General features: G+C 53.5%; 1 protein-coding gene across 1 annotated transcript in view; it reads left to right on the forward strand.

Moving 5' to 3' along the window:
• The window catches only part of TXNRD2 (thioredoxin reductase 2), an 89,154-nt gene extending 71,501 nt beyond the window's left edge, over positions 1 to 17,653 (forward strand). The window contains exons 11-16 of the mRNA XM_007957965.1: positions 3,083 to 3,219; positions 11,558 to 11,653; positions 12,128 to 12,220; positions 14,278 to 14,349; positions 14,607 to 14,704; positions 17,530 to 17,653. Coding sequence (XP_007956156.1) covers positions 3,083 to 3,219; positions 11,558 to 11,653; positions 12,128 to 12,220; positions 14,278 to 14,349; positions 14,607 to 14,704; positions 17,530 to 17,653 — 620 coding nt within the window. The remainder of the gene's footprint in view (positions 1 to 3,082; positions 3,220 to 11,557; positions 11,654 to 12,127; positions 12,221 to 14,277; positions 14,350 to 14,606; positions 14,705 to 17,529) is intronic.
• Positions 17,654 to 18,052: the final 399 nt, after the last annotated feature.

Below are 18,052 nucleotides of genomic sequence, written 5' to 3' on the forward strand. Positions count from 1 at the left end.
TTGAACCGCCAGCCTTCTGGTTAGCAGTCAAGTGCCTTAGCCACTATGCTACCAGAGCTCCCTAGTGAGTTCAAACCTCTGCCCTTTTGGTTAGCAGCTGAATGCTTTAACCACTGCACCACCAGAGCTCCCGTGTATGTGTATGTATGTGCGTATACATGTGTATGTATATATGTATATGTGTGTATCTCTGCATCCGTGTGAATACCCATGTGCATATGTGTACAGGTGTGTGGATGGAGTGGTGTGCAGGTGTATGTATGCATGCATTTCCCCTGCTCTTCCACAGAGGGTATCATACTCTGTGCCCTGCCCATACTTTCTGTGCTGGTGTCCTGTGCACTGCAGGGGGCGCTCATGACATCATGGGAAGACTCACCTCACTCTTGTAGTGCTTCCCAGGACCCCATCACATGGTGCCCCGTGGTTCATCCAGTGTTGCTGTGGGTGGACCCCTGGGTGGCTTGAGGCCCCTTGCCGTCACAGGCAAGCCTACAGCACAGCACCCAATGGGTGAGTTCACTGGTGCTCCTGCTGTGTGGCTGAGCTCTGGCCAAGCAGGCAGCACAGCCCCTCCCCCGGGTTGTGTTGTCTCGGTCCCTCAGGGCCTGCAGCAGCAGGAGGGAGCTGCACCCACCTAAGAGGCAGGAAGTGGCAGGTCTGTGAGTTTTATGTGTGTTCGGTTCCGTGGGATGGTTATGGACTGCTTTCCCTCCTCAGTGAACTCTCTGGCCTGTTTTCTCTGTGCTGTTGGTTTTGTCCTGGGACTCCGGGTTCCCTTATACACAGAGGTTGCCAGCCCTGCTCTGTGATATCAATGAAATAACCCTTTCGGGGTTTCTCACTTGTCTTTTGATTTTGCTCATGGTGTTCTTGGCAAAGGTGTTTTCTTTGTATTGGTTGAATTTGACACTTGTAAAAATGGCTCCTGATGTAGAAAATGTCATGTAGGCCTTATGTAAGGGGTGTGGGGGTGAGGGGTCTCACACTCTGTGGGGCTGGCATCAGTCTCCTGGTAGAGTGACGACCTGGTCAGAGCTGTGATGGATGGACGAGGGGCCGGAAGAATCTTGGCACAGCACCTGGATGATGGCCACGTGGGTGAAGAGAGGACCCATGCTCTGGGAACGGTCCTCACAGGTGGTAGACAGGCCCGCGCAGGGCTGGGCGAGCTCAGGAGGCAGTGTGGCCAGGATGAGGGACTGGGGACAGAGGATCCAGGCCCTACCATAGGTATGTGGGTTCCAGGGGCCTGCTGGGCTGGTGAAGTGAGGCAGCGATGGGGGCTGGGTGTGCTCTGTGCAAGCATCGTGGCTGACCCATCTAGTGCCCATTGGCCCATTTCACATACACAGACACTGAGACTCACAGAGAAAAGAGGCCCATCACATGCATCAAGGTACAAATGCAGCCCAGGCTGCTGTCTCCTCAAGGGAAGAAGCCTCTGAATGCTGGCGTTGCAGCCTGGGGTGGCTCCAAGGATCAACCAAGGCAGCCCAGTGACTAGAAGGACAGAACCCGGCCAAGTTCAAAATCAAGGCAGCCCAGTGACTAAAAGGACAGAACCCGGCCAAGCTCAAAATCAGCAGTGAAGCTGAGAGCAGGTCAGTGCCACCAGAGAGCTGCCAGGGGAGCTAGGGTGACCATGCTGCTTTACCAGGGCCAAAAGGCAGGCTGATGTATGCAGCAGGGCATGATGCTGACCTGGCTCAGCTGGACATGAGATATGCCCTTCCACGCACTGGGGCCCAACAGTGCCTGTAGCCGTACCGCAACCCAACTCCCCTCATCCTCGTGGAATTGCTCCAGGACCCACCTGGCACTTGCCCGGGAGCCTAGCTGCGTGCGCTAGCTGGGGCACGGGCAGCAAGCCCTGGATGTTTGACTGCTGCTCACCATCTTCCCCTTAGTTGCAGTCTCGAGAAAGCTGGGCTTCCTGGCACCTTGCCTCTAGGATTTCATAGAGCACCAGACCAGTCACCAGTGGCCTCACCGTATCTGCTGTGGGGGCAGGCATGGGGGCACTGCAGGGATGGCTCTCATTTATGGCCGTCTCTGAGCTCCCTGCCACCCCTGGGTGCCCAGCTGCCCAGGCAAGGCCTGGAAGAGAGTCCAAGCTGCCAGATGGCCGCCCTACCAGCCCAGTGCACAGTGTCACATCTTCCTGCCCGAGAGAGAGAGACGACCTGCAGGCCCTGAGCTCTCTGTTCTTGGCGCTTCCCTGCTTCTCAGAAGTGTGGCTTCTTTTCTGCACCACATCCCCAACCCTGGAACTGCTGGTGGGCCGCAGCTACCAGGAAGACTTCCTGGAGAAATGGAAGAGTCTTAATTATTTGCTGGGGAAAAAAAAAAATCAACAACAACCTCATAGTGCTCTGTGGGGGCTAGGGCACCCTGCCAGGGTCCCAGGATCTGTGGCCCATGCCCTTTGAGGTGAGGGGATGTCCACGTCCATGCAGATGCAAGTCTCATTGCCTGCTAGTGGCGATGGCATCTGAGACTGAGTGCCTGGCAGGAGGAGAGCATCAGACCATACCTGGGCTCAGACCAGAGCTGGGCTTGAGAGTCAGCCCTGGGGTGTCACTGGGACATGGCCGGTTCTGCTTCAACAGTCCAGACAGGGCCATTGGAGGAGGCCAGCTTTGCCCTCTGCACACAGAGACCCAGGACAGGCAAGACAAGCCATGGGGGCATTGTTCTTCTATCCTGAGAGTGTAGGCTGTGCTGCAGGGACAGAGCAGGGCAGAGAGACAGACCCCAGGGGCCGGCTTCTGATGGAATCCCCCAGAGCCGTGGACCCGGCGCTGAGAGCCCTGCCCACTTGACACCAGCAGTCCCCTCAACGCGCTACCCTCCACGCAACAACCGCCGTGGCAGTAGCCACCGTACAATGAACCTTTTCAGTCCCACTGTTTATGAGAGTTTATCTCAGACCCCCAGGTGCCCTTTGAGGCTGTGAGTGGTTCGTGTTTCACCAGTTCTCACGTTTTAAATCAAGTCATGGGATCTGGGTAAGAAGACATGGATATTTAGATCGAATGACTAAAGAACACTTGGCAGCCTTCCTCTCTGTGTCCTTCAGGTCGGGTTCCAGCAACCAGAAGTCTGAATTTGGAGAAGGCTGGAGTGAATACCAACCCTGACAGTCAGAAGATCCTTGTTAACTCCCGGGAAGCCACCTCTGTGCCCCACATTTATGCCATTGGAGACGTGGCAGAGGTAAGGCCTGTCCCTGGCACCTGAGCCACCCAGCAGGAGCCAACCCGGTGTGTGCACAGCTCTGCCACCTGTCCTCTGTCACGGAGGCGTGGGCCAGCCTCCAGGAGCTACTAGAGCTCATGCTCTGGGGAGGGCTGGGCATCTGGGTCTGTCTTCTCAAATGTGGGTCCTTCATGTGGAGGGTGGACACAAGACAACTGTTCTAGTTCTCCAGTCCTGCTCTGACAGAAAATACCGCAAGTGGATGACTTTCACAAACAGGGATTTATTCTCTTACAGTTTAGGAGGCTAGAAGTCCGAGTTCAAAGTGCCAGCTCTAGGTGCTGGGTGAAGGCCCCTCGCCCTTGGGCTTCAGCTCTGCCCCTTGCTCCTGGCCCACTGGAGCCGGAGGCTTCTCCTGACTCAGGCAGCTGCTGGCTGCTGAGGCTGCCAGACCCAAGGTTGACAAGTGAAATGGCACAGTCCCAAGATTATCAAGCAACACAGCAGGCCACTAGTTCAAGTCCAGAAACAGTCTCAAGATCAGCAGACAACATGGCAGGCTGCTGAATGAAGACTTGGCTACATCAGGGTCCAGATGTGCCAAAAAGCTCAAGACCTTTGTCAAAGCTTCTCCTTATACACTGGGAACAGTCCATATCCCTAAGGCAGCTACTCAGCTGCTCGCAGTAGATTCCACCATGGAGCTGATGACCAGTCTCATCACGAGGAATAACTACCTCCAGCTGCCCAGCCACTCAACCAGGCCCAGCCACGTTGACACGTAACCTTAACTGCCACAACAACTTGAACAACAGGCTGATAACTGAGCAAGAAGACGTGATTAGCAAATTCCACTGGGAATCTGCTCATGTCGCAGCTCTGAGACACACTTACATGTGGCTAGTGCACATCAAACTGGGGCCTCAACTGCCCAGAAGGGTCGGGCTCAACATCCTGGGAACGTGGCTGCTGTAAGACAGGGTCCTGTGACTGTCTCATCCACACACACGGTCCCTCAGCAGGCCCGCCTGCCACACATCAGAAGCTAGACCTTGGGCATCCTTACTGGAGCCCATGTGCGAGCCTGGAGGCCCCACCTGGCAAAGGGGTAGGGCCTCTGCAGCCACACGGGGTGAGGGCTGAGCCCCGCTCAGCGTATGGCTTATAGCACATCTCTCCCTTGGCTTCCCCACTCCGGAGGCGGGGGCTGTGGCACCCCCTTGTGAGTTTGTGGTAAAGAGGCTGCAGAGACCCCAACCGTCAGCTGAAGAACCTTCAGTCAGCACCCACTTCGTCACATTCTGGGCTCCCAAAAGAGCATGGGCTGCTTCATCGGGGAGCCCTTGTGCCTGACCTGGCCAGCACACCCTGGACAGGAGAGACTCTGTCATGGCTCAGGGGCTCTGTGCAGCATCATGACCTGCTGACAGCCTTCATCCATCACATGTTAGCAACTCCAGCGTGTGCCAGCCACTGTGAGAACAGACACCAAGGGTCCTGCCCTCTTACAGGTGACATTCTGTCTGGTAGGGGTTGCAGATGACAAGGAGGGAAGTGAAACATTTCAGACGTGAGAAGATGCTTATTGTCAGTGGTCAGGCAAGGGGCTGGGCAGGAGCAAAGTGAGCCAGGCGGGAGCAGGAATGCCATCACCACCTTCCCACCTTCCCTCAGCCCTCCATGGAACATGTGGGAAATGCCAGGGAGGAGCCTGGGGGGAAGGAGAGCTACAGGTCCCCAGGGCCATCCTCCAGCTGTGTGGGCACGTGCCACAGTTGTCACTGATGCTGCAGGACCACCCCCCTTAGACCTACCTGCTAAGCTGTGCTGTGGTCCCTGCCCTGCCCACGCCAGGCCATGAGCACATGTGTGGACACAAGCTAGGGCAAGGGTTGTGCAAGGCTGGACCTTCTCTTTGTTCCTGGGGCTGAGCCTGCCCATCTGACACCTGTCCCCAGAAATGGTGCCCACTGGTTGCCACACAGACCTCTCCTGCTGGGGTTGCCCACTGGGCAGGGCCGGGCACGAGCCAAGCAGCTGACCCCGTACCCCTCTCTCGAGCCCCACCAGGCCTCCTGTGAAACCAGGCTTAAGAAATGGGGCACGGAACCTGGAGGACACTGGGACTAACTCCTGCAGATGCAAGCCCCCTAAGGGCCGCCCTACTGATAGAGATGTGGCAGCCACCCTGAGCGCGCGTGTGTGTGTGTGTGTGTGTGTGTAGCAATGGCTTGCTGGGTCCAGACCTCCCGATCCCTCCCGTAAGTGTTGTCACTTAAACCATCCCAGGCAGCTGTGTTGGTTGGCTTGGAAGGATGTGAATGGCTTCATGAGCCCTCAGCTGCCCGCAGGCCCGGCCTGTTTATCCGGCGTGCAGTCATTCGGGTGTTAGCTCCGGAGCTTGGCCTCTGCGTGTGAATGGTTAAGATGTGGCCTTGGCTGAGGCCCTCAGTGTGTGCCCGGTGCATGCTCCACCCCGAGAGACAGCGCCAGCGTTTCTGGCAGAGAAGACTCCGCTTGCCTTTCAGCCACACCCACCTACAGACAGAGGAAAACGTGGGCCTGTGTGCCCCCGCCACCAGTGCTCCTCCTGGGCTCCAGGACTCATAACACCAAGGTGGAAACCATCCTGGTTCAGCTGTGCTGCCAGAAGTGCACGGCACAGGAAGTACCAGCCGTTAAAAAATGAAACCCCCTCTGTTGGATGCCGGGTAGGACTGTAAAATGGTGCAACCAGTGTGGAAAATGGTATGGTGTTTCCTTAGAAAGCTGGACATAGAAATACCATATGATCCAGCAATCCCACTATTAGGTATATACCCTGTAGAACTGAGAGCCAGGATGCAAACACATAAATGGACACCCATGTTCATTGCAGCATTATTCACAATAACAAAAAAATGGAAACAGCCTAAATGCCCATCAGCAGATAAGTGGTACACACACACAATGGAGTGCTACACAGCATTAAAGAGCAATGATGAACCTGGCCAACGTCTGATACCACAGATAGACCTCGAGGACATTACACTGAGTGAGATTAGTCAGTCACCTAAAACCAAATACTGTATGAGACCGCTGTCGTAAAAGGGAGTCTGGTGGTGTAGTGCCTAAGGCATCCGGCTGCTAACCAGAAAGCTGGTGGTTCAAACCCACCAGCCACTTCTCTGAAGGAAGATTGGGCAATCTACTTCCGTAGAGTTGCCACCTTGGAAACCCAGGAGGGGCTGCTATGAGTTGGACACAACTTGACAGCAGTGAGTTTGTTTTATTATTATTATTATTATTTAGTTAGTAAAAAGAAAAGGGTTTGACACAGAAAAATATTCTCTGATGGTTATGGGGTGGGGGGAGGAAGAGAAAGTAAAATACTAACTACTGGGTGGACACATTAACTTGAGTGAAGAGGAAAGCAGGAAAAAAGGGTGGGGAGACGTAATTAAAAAACAAATAAATCTGCTCTGTTGGAAGGATGACTCCGAGCAGCCCAAAGAGTTAATAGCCCGCTGCTCCAGCCGCTGGGCAGAGCTCCGGGTGGATGGGTGGGGTGGGCATTGTTTAATGCGATACTGCGCGCCGTGTGTGCGTGGCTGTTTCCGCAGTTAGTCAGGCCCAGTGGAATGCACCGGCTGCCTGCACGGCTTTATCTCCGCTGATCTCCATTCATTTCTGGAATGCCAAACAGCATCCGAGTTTCCTACTGCAGTGGTGATTGGCAGTCGGCCCCAGGCAGATGCCTGCAGGAAGCCAGCGGCAGAGCCGCCTCCTGTTCTCCGAGCAGGACACGTCCTGGGACGAGAGGGGTCTTCAGCGGACCCGGCCCTGAGCCGAGATTTGTCACGGACTGTGGTGTGAACGTCTAGCCGTGTGTCAGGATCACCCAGAATGCTCTTGGACCCATGGTAGCCAGAATCCACTTAATGCCAACACTGTGCTGCTGTTGTTAGCAGTCATGGAGTCAGCCGCTGACTCCTGGTGACCCCGTGCATAGCAGAACGAACCTCTGCCCGCCCTGCGCCCTTCCCACCACTGGTTGTGGTTCAGACCGTGGGGGTCTACAGGGCTGTCATTGGCTGATTTTCACGAGGCCTTTTTTTCTAGTCCATCTCTGAGTCTGGAAGCTCCACTGAAACACGTTTAGCATCATAGCAACTCACAAACCTCTATGGACAGACGGGCGGTGGCCACACCCGAAGTGCATTGGCTGGGAAGCCAAGCCCGGTCTCCTGCACGGGAGAGAATTCTACCGCTGAACCACGCAAAAAACACCAAACCCACTGCCATCAATCTATTCTGACTCATAGTGACACCAAAGGACAGGGAAGAACTGCCCCCAAAGCGTTTCCAAGACTATAATCTTTTTTTTATTTTTTAATACATTTTATTGAAATATAATTTATGTACAGTGAAATACACAAAACTAAAGTGACAAGGGTTATTGCTTTTTTTTTTTGCAGTGTTCCTTCCCCTCCCCTCCCACCCCTAGCAACCAACAAAGAAATTTTCCTTCCATATGTAAACCTTTCCTTGACCCTCCACAACAACAAACTAATACTATATTTGTCCTTCTGTAATTGACTTATTTCACTCAGCATAATGTCCTCCAAGTTCATCTGTATTATGTGGTGTTTTGCAGACTCTACGTTATTCTTTAGTGCTGCATAACATTCCATTGTGTGTATGTACCATAGTTTGGTGATCCACTCTTCCCCTATAAATCTTAGAGGTAAATCCCTTGCCAGATATGTAATTATCAGCAAATACGAATTTGTTGCTGTCATTTTTGTTATGTGCTTTTTCGTGGTGTCGATTTCTTTGTTCCATATAATTTTCTATGCTGAGCTCATTTTGTTTATGAATTGTGTTAATCACTTCCTTCATTGCTATTGTTTTAGTATTTACTGAATATTTATGCTGGTCCTCTTTTTTGATGTGAAGGTTTATCATTTTTCTTTGAGGTTACCCTGTGATTTATAGTTTTCTTCCCAAGTTTAGAACAGTCCGTTCTATCTTGTAGTTGTCTTGACTTCCCTACCATCTAGAAGTTCTGTAATGACACAGTTTTTTCCCTCTTTTTGGTTTGTAGTTGTCCTCATATGTCAACTGATGTCTCTGGTTCATGTTTACAGTCTTGTAGGCTTCTTTACTTTGGATACTTCCATAGCTGGGTTGGTTTCTGGGTTATATCATCATGTGTGTTAATGGTCAGTTGTTGTTGGCTGTTGTTGCTTCTCTGTCCAAAGGACCCCTTTAGCATCTCTTGTAAGGTTGGTCTGGTTTTAACAAATTCCCTTAATTTCTGCTTACCTGGAAATGTCTTAATTTCACCTTCATATTTGAGGGACAACTTTGCTGGGTACATAGTTCTTGGTTGGAAATTTTTCTCTTTCAGAGTTTTATATATACCATCCCATTGTCTTTCTGCCTGCATGGTTTCTCTCGAGAAATCCGAGCTTAGTCTTATTGGTAGCCCATTGTAGGTAACTTTTCGTTTTTTCCATGCTGCTCTCATGATTCTTTCTTTGTCTTTGTTTTTGGTAAGTTTGATGATGATATGTCTGGGTGATTTTCTTTTGGGGTCTATCCTGTTTGGGGTTCATTGGACTTCTTGAATGAATATATTCTCATCTTTCGTCATACCAGGAAAATTCTCTTCCAACAAATCTTCTACAATTTTCTCTGTGTTTTATTTGTGTCTTCCTGTTCTGGAATTTGGATTACATGTAGGTTATTTCTTTTGATGGTATCCCACATGAACCTTAGGCTTTCTTCCTTTTGTTTTGATCTTTTTTCTGATTTATCCCTTTCCAAGAAATATTCAGGTATTTGCCTTCAGTCTCCCTAATTCTGTCTTCCATTGATTCAATTCTGCTCCTTTGCCCATTCCATGTCTTATCTATTTCTGAAAATTTAGTATTAATCTTCTGGATTTTTGTGTGTAGATTTTGTATCATTTCTAATTTTTCATTTATTTTGTCATTTTGTTCTTGATTGTTTTTCGAAAATGTTCTACGGTTTTCTCTATGTTTTCCTTGATCTGTCTCTCAATTTGTTGAAGATACCTAAATATAATTCTTTTGAATTCCTTATCAAGGAGTTCCCTTGCTGTATCTTCCTCAGAGATATGTTTTGGGTCCATATCCTGATCCCTTGTTTCTCCTGCTTTATCTTGCTTCTTTGTGTGGACGGGATACTCTCCAAGGCATTGTGATGTTTTTGTGTTTATATTAAATGGTGATTATATGTTGGAGTGACTTGCCCACGATTTTTGTTTTCTTTTTTTTTGTGTTAGTATATTATCTACGCAAGCAGGGTATTGTGCTGTGCTCCTCTATCCTGTTGTCAGCCTCTCATATGTCCCTGCTGACCTTGGCAAACAGAGCCTATTCTTAGATCCCTGGAATCTGAATGAGTACGCTATCACTTTAAAATCCAAAATGGTTGCCACTTGTAAAGATTCAAAATGGCTGTGCCTTCAGTCAATTTAAATATCCAAAATGGCCACTGCTTATAAACATTCAAAATGGCTGTACCCTCGGTCACTTTAAATATCCAAAATGGCTGCCGTGAATAAACAATCAAAATGGCTGCACCCTCCATACAGCTGAAAGTCAACAGTTCAGGATGTCCCCCACCTTGCTATTCCCCTTCCTAGTCATTCATAGGCACCAGCGTAGTCATCCCTGCAGCCCTTGGTGACCAGGGCTGCTCTTCATTAGGTCAGTTCTCAGGTCCCAACACCACTTGAAACTAGTCAGGCTGTTGGTCCTGCCAGAATAGCTGACAGTCCGCAGCTCTGACTGTCACTGTACTCACTGTTTTCGTTCAGGTTTTTCACTAGTTGGTGCCTAATCCGCTTCTGTGTAGTTCCTTTCAAAGCTCAGGGCTCCAGGATTATGTTCTGTATCTTCTCTTTTCTTTGTTGAAGAGGGTCTGTGTCGCTTGCCTGCCTGTTCCTCCATCTTACCAGAAGTCTACCCCAAGACTATAATCTTTATGGAAGCAGACTGCCTCGTCTTTCTCCTGCAAAGCAGCTGGTGGGTTCAGACTGCAAGCATTTAAGTTAGCACCCAACCACTGTGCCATGAGAGCTCCTTTTAGATGCTACAGCAGGCCAAATTCTGTTCCCTGCTTCCCTACTTCTGTCAGGAAGTGATCTCAAAAAGTCCCTCCAAACCAAACCAAACTCACTGCCATTGAGTTGATTCCAACTCATAGCAACCCACATTGGGTTTCCAAGGCTGTAAATCTCTACAGAAGGAGACCGCCTCATCTTTCTTCCTCGGAGAAGCTGGTGGGTTCATACTACGACCTTTTGGTTAGAAGCCAGGTCCCTTAACCATGACACCACCAGAGCTCCTTCAAAGGAGAGGAAAAGGCAGCTCTGGCATCTTGGGGAGATGGAGAGATGGTGGAGTGAAAAAGGAGTCACCGAGCCATCCAGGCAGCCGGAGGATGGGTGCGGCAAGAAGAAAATGCCCTGGACGCCTTCTGCTCAGTGGGCCTCCTCCTCATTTGGCTTACAAGTTGAGGTCTTGCTTGATTCCAACTCCCAAAAGACAGGTTCCTTCTCATTGTGGTATCATTAAGGTCAAGCTCCAAGAAGCTGGCATCTGGGCTTTAACAAACAGAAGTCTGTTTTCTCGGTTGAGGAGGCTAGACGTCCAAATTCAGGGTGCTGCTTCTAAAGTCAGGCTCTCTATCTGTTGGCTCTGGAGGAAGGTCCCTGTCTCTTTCAGCCTGTGCTCCTAGGCGATCTTCACATGGCCTGGCAGCAACCTTCCCCTGGTTCTAGGAGGTTCTCAGTGCAGGACTCTGGGTCCAAAGAACACACTGTGCTCCTGGCTCTTCTTTCTTGGTTTTCAAGGCTGTGCTCTTTATAGAACAGACTGCCACATCTTTCTCCCCTGGAGCGGCCGGTGGGTTCAAACCACTAACCTTTTGTTTAGCAGCCAGGCGCTTAACCACTGTACCACCAGGGCTCCTTTCAAAGACAAAGACATTGAACTTGAATTATTTCTGTCATTCTATATGATCATTTGGAATTCTTATGTTTAAAATTAAAAACTGTGAAACTGGGGGGGGCGGGGAAATGTAGCATCTGACGGGGGGGGGCAATCAAGGATTTTAAACCCCATCAGGGTTCCACAGGTGCTTGGGCTGTACGACATGAGCCCCCCTGGAAATCCACAGGCAGTCTCAGCTGGGAAACTCCACCTCCAGGCCCCAAACAGGGCCCCCTACAGCTCATGTGGCAGACCCTCACTAGGAGGGTGGTGGACAGTCTTTTGGGTGGTGGCAGGGGACCCCACAAACTACCTTCCCCTTGTTGAAGTAATTCCCGTGCTCCTGGCAGGGGCGGCCTGAGCTCACACCCACGGCAGTCATGGCGGGGAAGCTGTTAGCCCGACGCCTCTTCGGCCAGTCCTCAGACCTGATGGAGTATGACAATGTGAGTAGCCACTTCTGCCAGCGAGCACCAGAGCCAGCCTCGGAAAGGCTGAGGGCCCATGTGTGCCTGTATCCATGCATGTGTGCATGTGTGTGGAGTTGTGCGTATATCTGTATGCATGTGCACAGGCAGTCATGTGTGCCCCGTGCACTCGTATGTGGTCACGTACACATATATACACATATACCTGTGCATATATGTGTGCACATGGATACCTTGTGTGTGTGTGTGTGTGCAGGTGTGTGTGAATGTACTGGTATGTGCTGCAGTGCATATGTACACGTACACGTGTGTGAACATGTGGGTGGGTGGGTGTCCATGTATACGCATGTATGTGTGGGGGCTAGCTGCATGGGCATTACCCAGGAACAGCGAGTGCAGCAGGGCCATGAAGAACAAGTACTCCATGCTGTAGATTGGGGTCTTCAGATGGGGGACCCTGAGAGGTGTGCTCACTGGGGGCCCGCTTTTCAGGTTCCCACGACAGTCTTCACCCCACTGGAATATGGCTGCGTGGGGCTGTCGGAGGAGGCGGCTGTGGCTCGCTACGGACAGGAGCACATTGAGGTGAGTCGGACCCAAGAAGCCGGCCCGCCAGTGCCACGCTCCCGCCCCACTGGAGGCTCCTCCTCGATGGAGGCCTGGGCAGCAGGGATGTCAGTGTGCCCGCTTCTCAGAGGGGTAGTCTGAGGCTTGCCGGGCTAGATGGCTTGTTAGGGTAGGGCACGTAAGCCCAGGACAACCGCTGGCCATGGCAGACATGGACACGTGGGGAGTGAAACGAGACAGGGCCTCGGCTTCTCGAAGCCTACAGGGTGGCACTAAAGCTCTGCTCCCACGGCTCCCAGCAGCCTCCCTCACCTTCTGTTACTGTGAGAGTGGAGGCGCCCCCGACTGCCCTGTTCCACGCTCAAGGAGGTACCAAGAAAGAGGCCCCGTTGCCCACCAGCCCTAGCACCACCCCACCATGCTGCAGGAGTGCCCAGCAACGTTGGAGTGCCCTGCCACGGGGCTTACCAGCTACCCTCATTGGGCTGCAGAGCAGTGGCTTGCCCTGCGCTAACATGCAGGCCTGATTTTGGTTATCAAAGGCGATAGTGACTACGCAGCCTTAGTAGCCCTCCCTCCCTCATAAGGGCCCGTATCTCCCTAAGTCTGGGCAATCTTTCCTTCATTCCACTTCTGTGGGCTGTTCTCCAACCTCTGATCCCTGTGGAGCCCCCCGGCTCCCTCCTGCCCTTCCCCAGCTGAGCTGCTGGGGTCAAACCCAGCCGGGCTCCCCCCTCGAGCCCCTCCCCCCTGGTATGATCCCTCCTAGCTCCTGGTCCCCCAGTCCTCACCCATGATGCTCCTAGTCTTTGTGGGGCTCAGCAGCTCTGACTTAGCCACAAGGGGCCAGGGCCACCTCCCGGCACTCACCAGAGAAAGGGGATTCCATCAACCATGCCATTCCATGAGTATGCTCTGACCAGTGGGCCGAGGTCCCCCAGTGCCTGGTGGGATACTGGTAGGCTCTCCACGTTCGCCACACTGTTCGTGCTGGCGGCCTTCCTTGGTTCTCTCTTGTGGCAACAGCAGCTTGCTGGCACACGCGGCCAGTGTGTGTGGGGGTGGGTGGGGGTGCTGGTGCCACTTGGGAGTGAGTCACGGGGCTTCAGGGTCTGCCCTTTCCCCAAGTGCCCCAGTCTCCTCCATCAACGGGACACGGCTGACAGGCTGGCCTCCCTCACGGCACTCTATTTGCTATTTTTGTTTGATTCATCACAAGTACATTGGGACATATGTTCATGGCATTTTATAATGTTGTTTTATGTTTCACAATGTTGAATGGCCAAATACCCTTTGTTTGTTTTCTTTTCAATTCTGTTTTAGTTAGAACAATATTCTCTGCAGCCCAATTAATTAATAATGGCTGTGCAGCACATGTGAGGGCCCTGCTCATTTTTTACCCTGTCGCAGCCCCAAACATGCTGTTGAGCATTCGGTGGGTGCTGACAGCCTTTGTCCAACGGCTCCAGGGTGGGCAGCCGCCCGCGCCTGCTCTCGCCTCCTTCTCAAGTGAGGGCTGAGGCAGCGCCGGGCTGCCTGAGCGAGGCTTCGTGGCAGCCCGCCAGGCCATTCCTGCCCTCTACCGCGGCCCGGGTGGGGCGGGGGCACCACTCCCTGCGTCCTGTTGACCCCAGACCCAGTGCCTGTGGTTACCCTGTGGGTGTCAGAGTGCCTGTGTGCACAGTGTGAGCTTCGGGCTGGCACTTTCGGTGGCTGCACTGAGTTTGGGCAGTGCTGAGTGTGGCCCGAGCAGGGCTTGGTGTCTGTCTTGGACAGATGGTGGGCAGATGGCACTTGGCCAGCCCTACTAGTGAAGTACACAGGGCTCCAGGCCTGGATGTCCACCCCTCAGAGACCTGGCCAGGAGAAGCCTAATCCTGCAGACAAATGGCTCGGCCACAGGCTGCGCACATGTGGGAGAGGAGGATCCTCTCACTCTGCAGCCAACCGAGCCATGCTCACCCCGACCGCTGCCTTCGGGCCCAGACCCCCTTCCCACCCGTCCCGCTCATGTGCTGGGAAGGGGACGTCTGGAGTCATCAAGTGCCCACAGGCCCTCGTGTCTCGTCACCCAGGTTTATCATGCGTATTACAAACCACTAGAGTTCACGGTGGCCGAGCGGGATGCATCCCAGTGTTACATAAAGGTGGGTATCCCTGTGGTGGCAGGGGTAGGGGTGTGCCCAGGAAGTAAGAGGGAGGCAGGGGTGGGGAGCCCCGCATAGGCCCTGAGACTTACTCCTGGGGAGCTGAGCAGTGTGGCTGCTCCTAATGTGGGCTTGAGTCGTCCCCGCGGTTCAGCCCAGCCTGGCTGGGCCCTCTACATCCAAGCAGGGCAGGAGGCACGTACCCCAGGGTCCTCCCCGACCCTGGCGGAGGCTGGGGCTGATGGTTTGGCTTTCAGATGGTGTGTCTGCGGGAGCCCCCACAACTGGTCCTTGGCCTGCACTTCCTCGGTCCCAATGCGGGCGAAGTCACTCAGGGATTTGCTCTGGGGATCAAGTAAGTTCTGAGGAATGTCCGCCGTTACATTATGTACTAAGTGTCTTCGCTAAATGTTGGCAGCACTACAATGGAAAATCCTCTGTGTTTTATGTTGCTTTTATGTAGCATTGTACATGTTTTCAGCAGAGATTCTCTGGGCCTTTGCTCAGACGTGGCAGGTTCAGTTAGATGAGAGACAGCTTTCTTCTCCAGCCAAATGCTATTGAGCCGTGGCCACATGGGTGTCCATCTGTGGCTGGCTGCCCAGGGCTGAGGAGAGAGGGCTTGCCCTCCTGCCAGCCTGGGAAAAGCCATGCCAGGGTCACTGTTTGAGCCTCTTCTGCACAGGCTAGGCGACCAGGGTGCAAGACCTTCGCCACTGAATGAGACTGCAGGGCGTTGTGAGCACGACCCAGATGCGGCTCAGGAAGGCTGCAGGGTGCCAGTGTGTCTGGAGACGCCCATGCAGTGGCTGTGTGGCTTTGCCTGGGGCGCGGGGTCAAGCTGTGCATTTACAGGGCCCTGGGGTCGGCCTTGGGCCTTTGTGGCAGGATGGCTCCGGGGTGGAGAGGATCTGATGGAATGGTGGGGAGGTTGGGCAGGTGACTAGGGCCATCAGAAGGCAAGAGGGGCTGAGGCATCGCTGGGGTTCCACTAGGCCAGTAGCATCGAGCCTGCGTGTGGGCTGAGCAGAGGTACGGGTGCAGGGGGAGGCTGCCATGTTGTGGAAGGTATGTGGACGACCTGGGCTCCAGTGCTCCTGGGCACGGGGTGTGGCCAAGAGCCACTCTCAGGAAGGTGGAGGCAGAAGGAGAAAGCCACTGTCAGGAAGGTGGAGGCAGGAGTTCTGCCAACGAGGAAGGGCATGGAGGTGGGCTAGAGGCACCAGGAGCAGGTGCCGCCACCCTGAGAGGCGTTCGGAGGGGCTGTCTGGGCAGAGGGTGTAGGCCAGATGCTCCAAGGGTACCTGACTCTGCCCGTGGGCAGCCTGGCCCCTTGACTGGGCTTCTTGCCCTCGTATTTCTCACCAGGTGGCCTCGGTGCCACCATGACACAAGGTAGCAAGTATCCAACCCCACCACTGGCTTCCTTGCCCTTAGTACACAGGGTAGATTCAGGGGTCGTAGAGTCAGCTTCTCCCCCGTCCAGGAGAGCAGGGAGGGCTGGATCCAGAGTGGGACCGCAGCTGGGCCCACATCCTTGGAGCAGTTCCTAATAGCAGCGCACTTTGTCACTGCGGAGTAGTGTCCAAGCCAGAGCCGCTGTTTAGATGTCTGGTCCAGTGTGGCCACCGGGAGGACGCTCATGAGTCCAGCATGGGCTCTGCCGAGAGTTTTGCCTAGAGCCTGAGTGTGGGGCTTGGGGGTCTGCTCTAGGCAGGAGGATAGTGGCTGGGAATGACTCCTGGGACCTGATGCATGGTCCCTGGCCCTCCCCCAGTCAGTCTCCATCCATATCCTGACATGTAGATGGTGTTGCTAACACCGACGCACAGCTTCCAGGGAAAGTCTCTGGAAAGGCCCTTAAAAAAACAGTCAAGGACTGGCTTACTTAATATGCAAAGAGCTCTTAGAAATCAATAATAATAATAAGCTGAACAACCCAATTGAAAAACTAAGGACACAAATAGGCAATTCATAGGAAAAGAAAACACAAATAGTAGAAACCTACTGTACCTCATTCACAATTTTAAAATGTAATTGAAACACTAACAAATCATTTTAGTTCATGAGAATTAAAAGGTTTGACAGTGTCCAGTGGTGGTAACTTCCCAGTGTCTACATGGGGGAGACCCTGAAGTCTGGATGACAGGCAGGAGGAGGGTGGTGAATTGGAACCATCCCCATTTGGCCCACATTGGAAATGCACACACCTTTGTTCACATTAGGAATTCATCCACCAGATCTTCCAACACACATCTGCAAAGATGCATGAATAGCTGTTTGCTGCAACCTTGTCTGTAATGGCAAGAAGTGGAGCCCGTCGCCGCCCGTGCCTCACTGTGGGCTGAGTGCGCCTGGCCGGGGTGTCCACATACTGTTGTCCTTGAGGAAGTGAAGAGCGTGTGGGTGGGCACTGTGGGTATGCACAGGCACATGCAGACGTCTGGAATACCCACAGCAGCCTCTAACCCAGAGACCTTTGACAGGCAGGCTGGGAGTATGGATGGGGGCCAGTTTATAGGACGCCAGGGAGGCCGGGATGGGGAGCCTGGGTCACTGGGCCTCTTTTGCATAGCCTGCCCAGTGCTCTTGTTGAGTGGGCAGCAGGGATGGATCAGGTCTGTGCTGGGTGAGATGCCAGTGCTCGGACACAGGCCCAAACGGCCAATAATCCCTGCCCTTCTAGTGGGCACTTGGGCACAGTCATTATACCTCATGTGCAAAGTGCTGGGTTCTGTTGAACGGGGCCAGGTGGGAGCCAGATCAAGGCGCAGGCTGCAGTGGGAAATGGGCTTGAGCGATTCCAGGCAGTTCTGGGAGGAAGCCGGGAAGAATGAGCAGCTGGCCCTGAGGCCGGGAGGTGGGCTGAGCCTGGTGTGTGGTACCTGTCAGGCTCCGAGCAGCAGGAGGTAAGCGGCTGGGGTGGAGGGTGGTGGGGTCCCAAGTGACAGGACCCACCTGGCTATGGCAGGGACTGGATGTTTACTCAAAAGGAAAGAGCACACCTTTGACCGATGTGGCAGGTGCTCCTGGATGCTGGACAAAGAGGGAGTAGAGGGAGGGGACAGTGAAGAGACCCGGTGACGACCACAGTCACCCACGGGCACCAGCTTCTGGAAGATGGCAGGATGTGAGCTCGCCTCCCTGAGGTTGATGCCTAACCTTTGTCACCGTGGACAGGTGCGGGGCTTCCTACGCACAAATGATGCGGACGGTGGGCATCCACCCCACCTGTGCTGAGGAGGTGGCCAAGCTGCGTGTCTCCAAGCGCTCGGGCCTGGACCCCACGGTGACGGGCTGCTGAGGGTAAGCCACCATCTCTGCCAGGGCCGGGCACGTGCCACCCACGCCAGCACCACTGCCACCAGGCCTCTCAGAGTTGCGGATCCAGGTACGCACTGTGGAAGGCTCCGTATTCGAAGTGGAGCGTGTGGGGTGAGGGTGGGAGGAGCCAGTGGGAGCTGCTCTCACCAGGAAGGGCTGGACCCGTGCGCCACCTTGAACAGGGGGCGAACTCTGCCCCCTGTGTCCAGCACATGAAGCTCAGAAGCAAGGCTGGGCCTTGTCCTTCCACCTCTTAGGCCCCACCCTCCACAGTGCACCCATAGTCAGGTGTACTCAGGGTGGTCTCAGAGTCACTGGGTACCATGGCTACGGTGGGCCCGGGCCCAGCCTCATCGCTGGCCCTGGCCAGGTGCGGGGT

Source organism: Orycteropus afer, unplaced genomic scaffold, assembly GCF_000298275.1.
Source record: "Orycteropus afer afer isolate SDZICR_OR568_19922 unplaced genomic scaffold, OryAfe1.0 scaffold00829, whole genome shotgun sequence".
Taxonomy (NCBI): domain Eukaryota; kingdom Metazoa; phylum Chordata; class Mammalia; order Tubulidentata; family Orycteropodidae; genus Orycteropus; species Orycteropus afer.